At 45.5% G+C, this 13,317-nt stretch overlaps 1 protein-coding gene and 1 long non-coding RNA gene across 3 annotated transcripts in view; one reads left to right on the top strand and one right to left on the bottom strand.

The window, feature by feature from the left end:
- LOC143153250 (uncharacterized) overlaps positions 1 to 13,317 on the top strand; it is a 125,510-nt gene that overhangs the window by 67,355 nt on the left and 44,838 nt on the right. Inside the window, exons 2-3 of one of the 2 annotated variants that reach the window (XM_076324236.1) lie at positions 1,227 to 1,492; positions 8,761 to 9,376. In XM_076324236.1, coding sequence (XP_076180351.1) covers positions 1,256 to 1,492; positions 8,761 to 8,994 — 471 coding nt within the window. In that variant the 5' untranslated portion in view covers positions 1,227 to 1,255 and the 3' untranslated portion in view covers positions 8,995 to 9,376. Of the gene's footprint in view, positions 1 to 1,226; positions 1,493 to 8,760; positions 9,377 to 13,317 lie in introns of those variants that run through there. The other variant, XM_076324237.1, reaches the window with a different exon arrangement.
- LOC143153251 (uncharacterized) lies at positions 4,652 to 7,715 on the bottom strand. Its single transcript, XR_012993740.1, has 2 exons — positions 7,535 to 7,715; positions 4,652 to 6,824 (listed from the first exon to the last, which is right to left on the bottom strand). It is a non-coding gene; the product is annotated as an uncharacterized LOC143153251 (long non-coding RNA).

Below are 13,317 nucleotides of genomic sequence, written 5' to 3'. Positions count from 1 at the left end.
ATTTCGATACTCGGTGTCTCGAAGATCATTGATGTCATTGATGATCGTTCTATACCAATTTTCAACGTCCTTCCCCGCGACGAACGACGAACGATGCTTGTTAGCTCGAAAGGGACAAGGCACGGTGCGAACCGGGCAGGAAAGAAACGCTGCAGTTCGCTGCACCTGACTATTTATAACGAATCAATACGAGCCGTCGGTCGTCGCGTTCTTCACGTGCCCGAGGACGCCGCTCGCACGTGCAAAACGACGCGGGGTGCGAGCGACGTCGTCGTCGGTTTCGCGGGGAAACGGTGAACGAAAAAAGAAAAGAAAAAAATAAAAGAAGAAACGACGAACGAGAGAGGTAGGTAGGTAGGTAGGTAGGTAGGTAGGTAGGGAGGGAATTGCAGGTTGCCAGGGCACGACTCGCGCGAATGATGAACGCGAGAGAGCCGTGCTCGGTTCTCACCGTGGATCGCCACGTACACCCGTACGATTATACGCGTTCGACGCGATAGTAGGTGGCGTCCGATCCGATCCGTGGCTCGCGTTGGATCTCGCGTTGGATAATCGCTTCTGTTCGTGCCGGCTATAACTTAGGCGTTAATTGGACGAAGCTTGGATTTGTCGTGCGCGAGATTAACGAGCTGGGCGGGTTCCGCGAGCGGTGATTTATCGCCGCCGAGCGAGCATCCCTCGAGAAGTATCGTTTTTACCGAGATTTAATTTTCCATCGGTGGTGGAGCCACGTTGGAAACAGGGGACGATTAAAATCGACAGGGTGGAATTATTCGTACGCGACCGACACGTTCGGATTACAAGGTGTCGTGTGGAACGACGCGTGTTTACACCAAATTGCGATATCGCGTCGGTCAACGGCGCCAAACGGTCCGTAGATCGTGACGCAAACCTACGGGACCCGCTAGAGAGTTAAAAATTGTCCAGTTCTATCGACCGAGTTCGAGAACTATCTTCGAAAACGAGCAGTTTTCCCACAGAGAACAATTCTCCAGAACAATTCGCAAGTTTTATTCGAGAATGGACGCGTTTCACGCGAGTTTACAAGGAATCGAGTAACCTGACGCGAGTTTACGGGGAAAGGAATAATTTGACGCGGGTTTACAGAAAAAAGAAAAAGAAAAAAAAAGAAACAAATCCACTTGTCTCTTTGATTTCGCATCGAAGCCCTCGCGGACACCGATTCGTCATTGATCTCACGACGATGTTCCGACCTTTTTTTATAGTCCGCTCGAATTATGCACCGTTGCAACGAATGAAAGTTCCGATCGCTGAAAAAACGATCGATCGTTTAACGAACCACCGATCAGGGAACAAAGCCAAAATGTTCGTCTCCATGGTACTGCACAAGCACAACAAGCACAACAATGGAAACCACTCGAATCACCATTCGAGCAACAACAACACCACCCGCGCGACCAACAATCTGAACAACAACAACCATATCAACAACAATGTCAGCAATCTGAACCAGGCTTTCAACAGCAGAGCGGTAAGTCTTGAAATTGTTGGATTATTTTACCGAGCCGAGCATCGAGCGATTCTCGTCTCGGGAGAGAACTCAGCCAATCGACTCGCGCCACGTAGATTCAGAAATAATAGCGTTTCCACCGGACCGTGAAAAAGGCAATATTCCAAGTGTCCAATACTCGTGGAATTTATCGCGACTGTTCGTTTCGTTAACGTTGTTCAACGTTTACCGCCCAGTTTCCGTGTCGTTGGAAAATATAACTCTGTATTCCGGACAGAGTGTCCACGCGACACAATAGGGAGAATTGTGCCGTAATTGCAACGAAATGAAAATTAACCCTCTCCACTCGAGAGACGATCCTCGATCGCTACTCAATTCGGTGTACTTTCTCCAATTCGGGAAACTATCGCGGTTTCGAATTGAAATTCTAAACTTTTAATTTGGAATTTCGTTCAATTTTAATAATTGAAATTCAATTGTTACTCTCTTGCAAGATGCGAACATACGTACGTGAAACGTTGAAACGAAAATGTTTGAAATCAATTACACGATTCGAAGGATCGAGGTGCTAGTTTCTGGTGGCAGAGAAGCTTCGAGTGCATAGGGTTAAAATGCATCGATCGTTGAATTTTTAAAGAACTCGTGCAAACGTTCGGATATCTTATCCTCGTTTTGGATTTTAGTGTACAATAGAACGCTGCACGATAACAATTGAAAGACTCGGCGTTGAAGTATTACTCGGTACTTGGAGTAAATTTTTACGCGACACTCGAGCGCATCGTTGATACTTTCTCAGGAATGTTTGGCACGTGGTCGCGAAAAGCTTCGCGGATCACGATCCAATAAATTCCGCGAGCTTTCGACGCCGTATCCGCGATATTTAACGGAACGACGTACGAGACGTACAAGGGTGGTCCGTAATTCATGGTGGAAACGAGGTCAGGGAGATTTCACGGCACGAAGACGAAAATCGAGAACAACGAGATCGCATCGCGGGTATCGTATTCGAGAAAAGTGCATTCGAAAATCGGTCGAGTACGCGTGCACTTGACGAGCGACGTCACGAATTTCGCTACGAACATTTAACGTGTCTCCCGCACACTTCGAGTGGTTGGACCACCTTGACGCGTGGAAAGATTTACTTTGCACGTTTAACCGTTCACGTGCAAATATCTAGAAATTTTCTCGATGTTACTTTTATCGAAAAAGGTTTCGTTATTTGAAAAAAAAAAAAAAAAAAAAAAAAAAGAAAAATTTCTCGAATGAGAAGAAAGAAACGGTTAACGTTGATAAAAGGTAATATTCTGTTCCTTATTTTTGCTAAAAAAAATTCAACTATTTGGCTCATCTTTGGGAAGGTTTCGAACACCTTCGAGGGCAACGATATTTCTCTTTCGTAAAATTTTCGTTCGGTTCAAAAGTCGAAGCGGCTGCATTCTGTCTAGGAAGTAATTCGCATGGTTGCAGTTACAGTTTGTAACTTATCCGTCGAGATCTTGCGGTGTTTCGTATTACGTGCTGTTCCACATTACGCGCGTTTACCCTAAGTGTATTGATAACGAGCGTGTCCTAGCATCGTATCGTGTACGAAAACGGCCATAGTGAAATCCATATCGCGAATCGTTCGTCAGTTGCGCGCCTATTCGACCGATTTCCGTAGCACATTTTTCTCGAAAACTATACCTTATATACCTATAACACCTATACCTTCGTTATCCTCGATTTTCATTCGATTTCGAGCCGCAGAATCTTTCCAATTTCGTACGTATACCGTCCAGTACACAGAAAAATATAAAAGATCGCGTCAAAGTATATTTTCACGCGACAGAAAATGTCACGAGAATGCAACAATTTTGTTTTCGCGTTAAGACTGTCGCGAGTATTGCGAAAATTTCGATTTTCCGGCACCGAGCTGGAAATAAAAATAATAGGAGAGAATCGTTCGATAAACAATAGGCGGTGAAATTAATTTATTGAGAGGCCTTCCGAAGAGCAACGAATGCGGCACTGCATAAAAGTGTTCGAAAAAACGGTAGAACGTCGTGACGGTTAGGGTCGCGTGAAATGGTATCTTTGAACTGTAATCTTTCCCGCGCGTTTCGTGTCCTCCGTCCATTTGTTTCCGTGAATTTTATATTCGGTGTTTGGCGATTTCGCGCGATCGCCAGGGGTTAAAGCGGCGAACAAGTTTTCGCTCGGAGCACTTTAATATATACATAAATCCCGTGCGTACACCTGTTGCTGTCTGCCCGAAACGAAACCCGTTCGATTAATCGAAGTGACAGTAATCTTGCCGAACGGTCGCAATTAAGCGCGCGGAGGGAAACGCATTGAAACCGGTAATACTTGAAATCGCGTTAAAAACCGTTATATTCGCCGTTGACAGCTGGAAACGAATTTTTCACCTAGCGTATCGCGAACGTTACGTCGTAGTTTCGCGTAGAGGGTGTCCCAATCGTCGCCGGTCGATTTACTTTATTTCTTCACCCCCGAATCGTCGGGCGTCGAAGGTCCCGATTTTTCGTAACACGCCCGAATAACTCGTTCGTGTTCTTTCGCCGCGACTTTTTCCACGAATAATTTCCCATTCGTCTAGACGACGAGCGTTGCAGTTTCGGGTAAATCGGTTCGACGGTTCGAAAATAGCGCGAAATTGAAATCGACCGGTGACGATTGGAACACTCCGTATAAAACGGTACGGGTTTTATCCCCGATGGAATTACGTCGAACTTTAGCAGGATGAACGAGGCAAGAGCAAACTTCCTTTGCAATCGCTGGAGATCGTCCAGTGTCCGTACCTGTCCCCCATAGTTCGAACAGGACCAGAGCCCCGGTTATTCCGAGTCGAACCTCCTGCTAGCGGTTAATACCAGGGGGTAGGTATTTTTAGTTCGTTATCTTTGGATCCACGAGGTTAGGGATACTTGGTCTAGGCACCGATGAGCGTTACCACTCGACGGTGTCTTCGCCACGGACCAAGTTTTATCCCCGGTGGAACAACCTCAAACTCCAGCACCAAGAACGATCCGAAAGTAAACGTCCTTTGCAACTACCGTGGACTGCGATCTAGGGTCTCTTGTACTCGTTCTCGATCATTCGTATATACCAAAGGGTCTGTGGTTATCGGTGCAAAAAATCTCAACGTCGATACAGAATTGTTGCGAGTGATTTTTCAATTTTTAGAACCGTTTATTTCTCAAACGTCTACGGTACAATAAAATACAGAAATACTCGTTAGTTTGTTCGCTGCTTGGACACAGGATTCGGTTGATTTTTCAAGGAACGCTGGTGACCGTGCACGGTGACGTTTTCCGCGCCGTTTCGTTCGATTTTTCGTCCCACTAATTTTGCATCCTCGCGTTCCTCTCTGCGTGCACGAGGGCAGCGAAGAAGAAGACGTAACTTCGCGCAACGGGGGTGGCTCCCCTTCGCGCAACTTTTTGGCACGATTCGGGTGAAAATACTTATCGGTGTTCGGGCGTTCCTCTTGGTCGCGAGTCTGGTCGTCCAAGGGGAAAAGAAAAATTTTTCCGCTCGAAGGGGAATCGCGTTTGCGACGCAAAGGGGTGTTATCTTCGTCGGTGCAGAAATCCCATGAAAACGCGACGATTTCGCTGACACGGGCGTACGGGGAAGGAAGGGGGTGTCCCCCCATGCGGATGCCGCGACGTTCGTGAATTTCTTTCTCCACCCTTTGGCTCCTCGGCGCTACTCTCCCTTCGTACCTATTCTTCCTATTACCTTTTCCACAGCTTTCTTAATTCCGGCTCTGTAATTCACTTTTATCTCGCATCTCGAATAACGAATAACGAATAACGGATAACGAATAACGAATAATGTGTAACGTGTAACGTATACTGTATCACGTATAACATATAACGCATAACGTATAACGTACAAAGTATAACGAATAACGTTTAACGAATAACGCATAACGAATAAGAAATAACAAATAACGAATAGCTTATAACGTATAACGCGTGTCGTATAAACAGGCGCGATAAACATTCCTTCCAGTTAAAAGTCACGATTGCCAACGATATCCTCGTTCGACAGGATCGACGTTAAATATACTGTAATAACAACTAACCGTAAGAACGAGGAAGCCACGGTGTCTTTTAAAAACAGCCCTTGGCGAAGGAGCATCGATCCAAGGTTGGTAAGGGTTGACAGGCGTCGCGAGGGAATACGCGCGTCCCCGTTGTCTTTTACGTCGGCTGATTTCATCTCTCCGCGCCAGTTCGTTAGAATCGGACGCATTGTTCCAATTTCAATTTCCTCTGTGCTCGGTGTTCGTGTGTATTCAGGTTATATACATACATCACCGGATGGATGGGAATCGCGAACTCTCCGTGTTTGAAGTTGAAATGGGTCAACATTGGTCGAGTAACGATGGATAAATACGTTCGGGCGCGTCGTTCTCGTGGGCATCGTAACGTCAACTTTATCGCTTCGTTGTGAAAAAAAAAAAAACCGCGGTAATTGTTTTCGGTGAAATCGTCGAATCCCGCACGGTACGCGAAACGACCTACCGTCGAATCAACGAGGTGCGCTGCGAATCCTATCGGTTGCGTACACGGGTATGTTTGAAAAATTCCCTCCCTTTCTCGCTTAGCGAATAATTATTTTACTTTCTTCTCCCGAGCGGAGAGCGTGGAACGAACGTTGACGCAATAGAGCCTCGGACGAGGCGAGGTTATCGCGTGGCGCGTTTCCCTCGCGATCCAATTTCGCTTCAATTTCTCCTCGCGGATTGACTCCGTATCGACGCGGGTAGGTGCACGAGTCATCGATATTCGGTTCGGTTGTTCCCCCATTGTTGAGAAACTTGCCCGATTGTTTTTCATCTCCTCGCTGGAATCTTTTTTTTCTCCTTTTTTTTTCCTTTTTTCCTTCTCCTCGTTTCGTCATCCATTTCGAGTAATTTCCCCGCGGCGCGATTTGCATCCTGTTTGTCAGCGGAGCGTCGGTTTATTTTTCGAGGACGAAGGGGACGCAGGACTAGGAATAAGTTAATTGCGTCTATCGGGACGCCCCGTCTCGGGCTCGGTCGGTGCTTCGAGAGGTTTACATGCAAATGAACCCCGACGAGATTAAGTCCTTTGTGTTATTCGGTTCTGATAACGAACGTGTTAAAGGATCCCGGCCGGAACGCTATAAATTAACAACTAGATTAAACTGTCCATCACCGAAAGGCACCGTGTCCCCCTCCTCGTCTCGCAGCTTTGCATTCCAAAGGCTTTTCCTTCGTTGTTGTTCAAATACCTCCGCGAACGGATCCGAAAGCTTCCTCTGCTCCGTTTTAACGTTTCTTCCGACCCTTTGACGACAGGGAACCATCGACGAAAGCTACCTACACAGAACCAACGGACCATTGTCACCAGCCACGGTACCTGGAACGATTTCTCGCCCGGAATCGATCCGTCTAGATAATTCGATCCCTCGGTACTATTCTAAACACTGCCGCGCTACGTTCTTTCGAAATATTTAACAACGCGCTACGAGGAAACAATCGCTAATTCACGAGGTACTTATTTTTAAAGTTAACATCGGCATCTCGAATGCGCGGTAACACGTTCCCGACCGTGAAATTTTCCTCCTTGCGTCATTATTTTCTTACACAGCGTCGTCGAGTACACCCGAGTAAACGCAGCGAGGAACGCACTCGGTCCGCGTGCTCGGCACCATCGCGTCACTTCCGCCTTTAAAATTATTTATTCGCTTGTTTATTTATTGCACGGATACGAAATTAATCAACGCGGTACAGTACGAAGAACCGTTTCCTCGGTCGCGACAGGTTTTGCGCACTAATGGACTCATTTCTATCGGGAGACTTTCGTCGAATTATCGGCCTCGTTTTCGCGGAGATAAAATGAAAATCGTGGAAATTAAACACGGTTTTTTAAAAATGTACAAACGTTTCATCAAATTATATATTCTCCGTGTTAGAGGACGAAATCACTTTCCTGACAAAATTGTTCCTAACGACCTTTCGTTCGTTCCTACTAAAATTGTTCGATTTTCGAGCACGGGCGTTGACTGCCGCTACTCGAGCTACTGTACCTGTCTCGTTTTTTTCTCGTTGCATCGATTCCTTTTTCTCAAATCGGACGTTTCCCTGGAAGAAAATAGCTACCCGTAACGCGTAAATTTCAACGCGGAGCTTCAAACTCGTGTAAACTCGAGCGTACACTATTGTACATCGTTTGGTCTTCCAGTAGAATCGAGATTTCGGTCTTCGATTCCCACGGAAAGAGATACCGATTCGATTACTCAGCGAACGACTCGCATCCGATTGTTGTCCGCCTCCCTGGAAAGTAAACATCTCCGTTAACGATGTAAACGTGCCCATTAACGAAGCGGCCGGATTAAGCCGTTGCAACGAACGTGTTAAAGGACTCCCGCGATACGGCCATAAATCGACCAGTGGATCGAGTCGTTTATCATCCGGCGGGACGCGTGCCTATATCATTTTCAGCCCCGAATCCTTCAATCGCGGTCCAAATCCCCCCGATAAATCAAACCCGCGCGATCTACCCTCGATTCGGTCCGGGGTTTTCGCGCCGTGCTCGGAAAACGTGGAAATCGCACACTGCCCGTGGCCTCGACGAATATATTAACCCTTCGCGTGCGAATTTGAAATCTCGTTTTCCTATCCTAGCCGTGAAACGTGCGCACGAGACGCGTTCCTACGAATTTTCAATTATTCTATCGGAAATTGCGAAACGTTCCGGGTAACGTCGACTCGCCTCGAACGAGCATCGTTTCTCGAACGAAGAGCCACGCGTACGTTCTCGGTGTACGAAAAATCGGCATTCTCCAACGATCGTTGCGTTCGAAGATCGCGAAGAGACGCGAGAAAATGATTTTTCGCAATTTCGGACGATAGGAACGAGAGACGAGGTGTACCGCGACGTAACGTAAAAAGGATCGGTCAGTTGGACGCGGACAAAGGACCTCGATAAGCTCGCTCCTCGTGGAAAATAGCGAGCTTTCGAGGAAGCCCAATAAATTCCTATTCTTTCCGTGAAATCGGAAGTCCGTTTTATTCGACTCGAGTGTTCGTTTCTTCGGCGTCGGATGTATTCGACCACGGAACATGGGTTCCAGAAGAACCGTGAGACTTTGAGGAAGAGCTTTTAGCTTGCACGAAAAATCGTTGCGTTTCGAACGTTGGTTTCTCCGCGTTCTCGAAACTTTCCGCATTCTCGTTCGACATCGTCGAGACGATGCGTGAAATTCCACATTTTTCGAAACTCGATATTAAATTCCTGCCTGGTTGTGCGCAGCCGATATTCAAACAACGCCGGACAAATCCATATATACGACTGCAAACCATACGGCAATATTGGCAATTCACTCGAAGTGACCAGAAGATTACGAACGAGCGCAAACATACTGGAAAATGCCTAACAGAGAGAAGAATCGAATCGATGAATCGTATATATAATTGTACATACATCGACATTCTTTCCGCGAGAGATCATCGCCAAAGGAATTATAATCGCCTCGTTACTCCCTAACACGGAAAGATTCTCCATCCCGAGTAACGCACAGCTAATCGGATGTGCACTTAGATTAGCTACTTAACGTATAAGAATAAATATAAGCGAATAAGAATGGATCGTATTGTAATGGACAATAAGAATGTGATTGTAACTAGACGAAATATGTGTCTTGTATTAAATAAACCGAACATGTTCGCAATATCTCGAGTGTTTCTCAATTTCCATTTTCCTCTTCTTTCCCTGCATTCCTATGAATCACTTCACCAACAATTGAACGACGCTATTTTCCAAAATCGACGAAAAAAGAATACCTTCTTGATTATCATGTTCTCCTGATACCAAAGGCCAAAATTTCAGCGCTTTTAAGTAAAGAATACAACTTCTTGGCGTATTGTATAATTATAAGAATTAAATAAATGTTAAATTAATGTACCAAATAGACAATTATTACTTTCCATGCTTTGGAACGTTACGAAACACGTTTTTACTTCAAATCTCGATCAAAATCAATTTCTATAAGTTACTTAATCATTTTTAATGCATAAATAAGATGCACAGTGTTCGATTAATATTGAGAACATGCGTAAATGTTCGTAACAATCGCGGAAATGAAGAAACATTCACCGAAATCGGTTGCCGTTGCAGATTTCTCAATATCTCGTTGTTTATTTATCATAATTATTAACAACCATCATAGGACCATAGTTTAAACAATTATTAACAATGTCCTAGTATAAATAATCGCTTAAAAGCCATCAATTTCTTGAAATATCCGCTTAAATCGTACAACTAAAATCGAAGTAACGGTAAGTCACCTTCGCGAGGGTATAAATAGAACCTCCGGCTGCCGAAAATTTCATTCGCCCGGGAGCCTCCGCGGCGGACGGAGCTCCTGCTCTGGGGGGCCTCTACCCTCGGAGCAAGGGTGGCCCGACGCGGAGAAGCTCGGAAACGCCGCGGACCGGCGGCGGACGGAGCTCCTCCTCTGGGGGACCCGGACCCGCAGGGACAGGGTGCCCCAACGAGGAGAAGTGCGGAACCGCCGTGTATCCGTGGAGGACTCACGGCGGACGGAGCTTCTCCTCTGGGGGACCGGGACCCTCGAGGCCAGGGTGGCCCGACGCGGAGAGGAGCGGTACCGCGGCGTATTCGAGGAGGAGCCGCAGCGGATCTGCGCCGACCAGCGCGAAGAATGTCTGTGGGAAGGTAGATCTATGTAACTACAATGGATTTCAATAAATTCATTAAGTAACAAATAATTAGCATTGTTTCTTTTCCCACTTTATTTCCACTCCCTCTACTCCAAAAATTTTTAAGTTTTGCCAAAATTTTTCCGAAAATTCTCAGAAATGACGTCATTTTCGCAAAATTCCGAAAATTCTCAGAAATGACGTCATTTCCGCGAAATTTCGAAAATTCTCAGAAATGACGTCATTTCCAAGAAGTGGCACGATAGGAATACCTCCTCGCACCTCATGTTCTCCTGATACCAAAGTCTCGAAAACCGTGAAAAATTCCAGTTAAAGTTCAGAAATTCGTTTAAAATTCGCGCCTCGGGGAAATTCTCAGAAATGACGTCATTTCCAAGAAGTGGCACGATTGGAATACCTCCTCGCACCTCATGTTCTCCTGATACCAAAGTCTCGAAAACCGTGAAAAACTCCAGTTAAAATTCAGAAATTCGTTTAAAATTCGCGCCTCGGGGAAATTCTCAGAAATGACGTCATTTCCAAGAAGTGGCACGATTGGAATACCTCCTCGCACCTCATGTTCTCCTGATACCAAAGTCTCGAAAACCGTGAAAAATTTCAGTTAAAGTTCAGAAATTCGTTTAAAATTCCCGCCTCGAGGAAATTCTTGGAAATGACGTCATTTCCAAGAAGTGGCACGATGGAATACCTCCTCGCACCTCATGTTCTCCTGATACCAAAGTCCCGAAATCGGCGAAAAATTTTAACCAAAGTTCAGAAATTTTCTAAAATTTATCCGAAATTCAGACTTTGGTATCAGGAGAACATGAAGTGCGAGGAGGTATTCCTATCGTGCCACTTCTCGGAAATGACGTCATTTCTGAGAATTTTCGAAATTTCGCGGAAATGACGTCATTTCTGAGAATTTTCGGAATTTTGCGAAAATGACGTCATTTCTGAGAATTTTCGGAAAAATTTTTGGAGTAGAGGAAGTGGAAATAAACTCGGAAAAAATGCTAATTATTGTTTACTTAATAAATTTATTGAAATTCATTGGAGTTACATCGATCTACATTTCCACAGACATCCTTCGCGCTGGTCGGCGCAGATCCGCTGCGGGTCCTCCTCGAATACGCCGCGGTACCGCTCCTCTTCGCGTCAGGCCACCCTGGCCTCGAGGGTCCGGGTACCCCAGAGGAGAAGCTCCGTCCGCCGTGAGTCCTCCACGGATACACGGCGGTTCCGCGCTTCTCCTCGTTGGGGCACCCTGTCCCTGAGGGTCCGGGTCCCCCAGAGGAGGAGCTCCGTCCGCCGCCGGTCCGCGGCGTTTCCGAGCTTCTCCGCGTCGGGCCACCCTTGCTCCGAGGGTAGAGGCCCCCCAGAGCAGGAGCTCCGTCCGCCGCGGAGGCTCCCGGGCGAATGAAATTTTCGGCAGCCGGAGGTTCTATTTATACCCTCGCGAAGGTGACTTACCGTTACTTCGATTTTTGTTGTACGATTTAAGCGGATATTTCAAGAAATTGATGGCTTTTAAGCAATTATTTATACTTGTACATTGTTAATAATTGTTTTAACTATGGTCCTATGATGGTTGTTAATAATTATGATAAATAAACAACGAGATATTGAGAAATCTGCAAAGGCAACCGATTTCGGTGAATGTTTCTTCATTTCCGCGATTGTTACTAACATTTACGCATGTTCTCAATATTAATCGAACACTGTGCATCTTATTTATGCATTAAAAATGATTAAGTAACTTATAGAAATTGATTTCGATCGAGATTCGAAGTAGAAACGTGTTTCGTAACGTTTTAAAGCATGGAAAGTAATAATTGTCTATTTGGTACATTAACTTAACATTTGTTTAATTCTTATAATTTACAAAATACGCATAGAAGTAGTATTTTTTACTTAAAAACGCCGAAATACAATTAATCGCTTTTCTAGAAAAAAAAAATCATCGCGATGAACATTTGTAAATCGATAATCGATCGCCTTGACAATGTCGGTTGGAGCTCGATGTAAAATTTCATCGCGAACGAAAAAATATTTCAACAAAATGATATTTTAAGCCATTGTTTATACTAGGAAACTGTTAATAATTGTTTAAGCTATAGTTATACAGAAATGAATTTTGATCGGAAATCAAAGTAAAAGTTTCGTATCTATACGTTTCTCGATTTTCGATGAAAATTAATGTCTGCGAACTAATTAACGATTTATATTCCATTAATGGTTCGATTCGTTTCGTAACGTTAACATACGTGCCTGTAGATCTTTTCATTTGACCAAAATCTATGCAAAATCATGCCTAGGGGTGATTCTCATCGTAGATTATTTTCCGCGTAAACAATGCGAGCTGTCGGTGCGCCGGGGTCGAAAATTTTCGCTGGAATTTTCGCGATTTTCCCGTATCGATAACGAACAGCTCGCGTGTTTGCGCAACGATCGCGCGCGATCGGAATTAATCGTCGCGGCGCTTATGCTCGGAGACTCGGCCAACCACGTATCCGAGAAACCCGTCGTTGGAACTCCGATGCGTTTAATTAATGCCGTCCACTCGAGATGGCCGCGTTTGCCGAAAATTCAGCCTGGACGTTGCTCCGCGGGGAATGACACGGGTTTTCCCGGTGTTCCGAGTTAGACAGCCTCGGCTGGCTGCGGTGGCCTGGCCGCGTTGGCAAGGTTATGCTCGGACAATCAATGTACAGAGCAACCCCGATGGTAATCAACGCGATTACACCGGACGTTCGTTTAATTTCGAGCAACGGTCGTTGATGGACGACAAATTGGACCCTCGTTTCACTTTTGCGAATGGAAAATCGAAATATCGCGACCTCTGCCCGGGCAGTGGGACCGAGTCGTATTCCTCGTAGAATAATTTCAAAACGACCGAAAATTAAACATCCTCCGTAACTACCGGAGATGATTGGATTGCAAAATTTCTCGTATCGGTCCTCCGTAATTGGAGTACGACGAGGGGTACAGTTATTCCGAGTGAAACGCCTTAGATTTTCCAGTACATTTTACAACACTTTCGCACGAAATTGGCAGTATCCTTCTGTTTCGCGAATCAATCGCGACGTCTCTTGCATTTCGATCTACCCCGATATTCACCGATACGATCGTATCGGATTTTGTTGGC

Source organism: Ptiloglossa arizonensis, chromosome 12 (genome assembly GCF_051014685.1).
Source record: "Ptiloglossa arizonensis isolate GNS036 chromosome 12, iyPtiAriz1_principal, whole genome shotgun sequence".
Taxonomy (NCBI): domain Eukaryota; kingdom Metazoa; phylum Arthropoda; class Insecta; order Hymenoptera; family Colletidae; genus Ptiloglossa; species Ptiloglossa arizonensis.
Note: the sequence above shows the minus strand (reverse complement) of the source record. Positions and strands in the feature narration are given on the sequence as shown.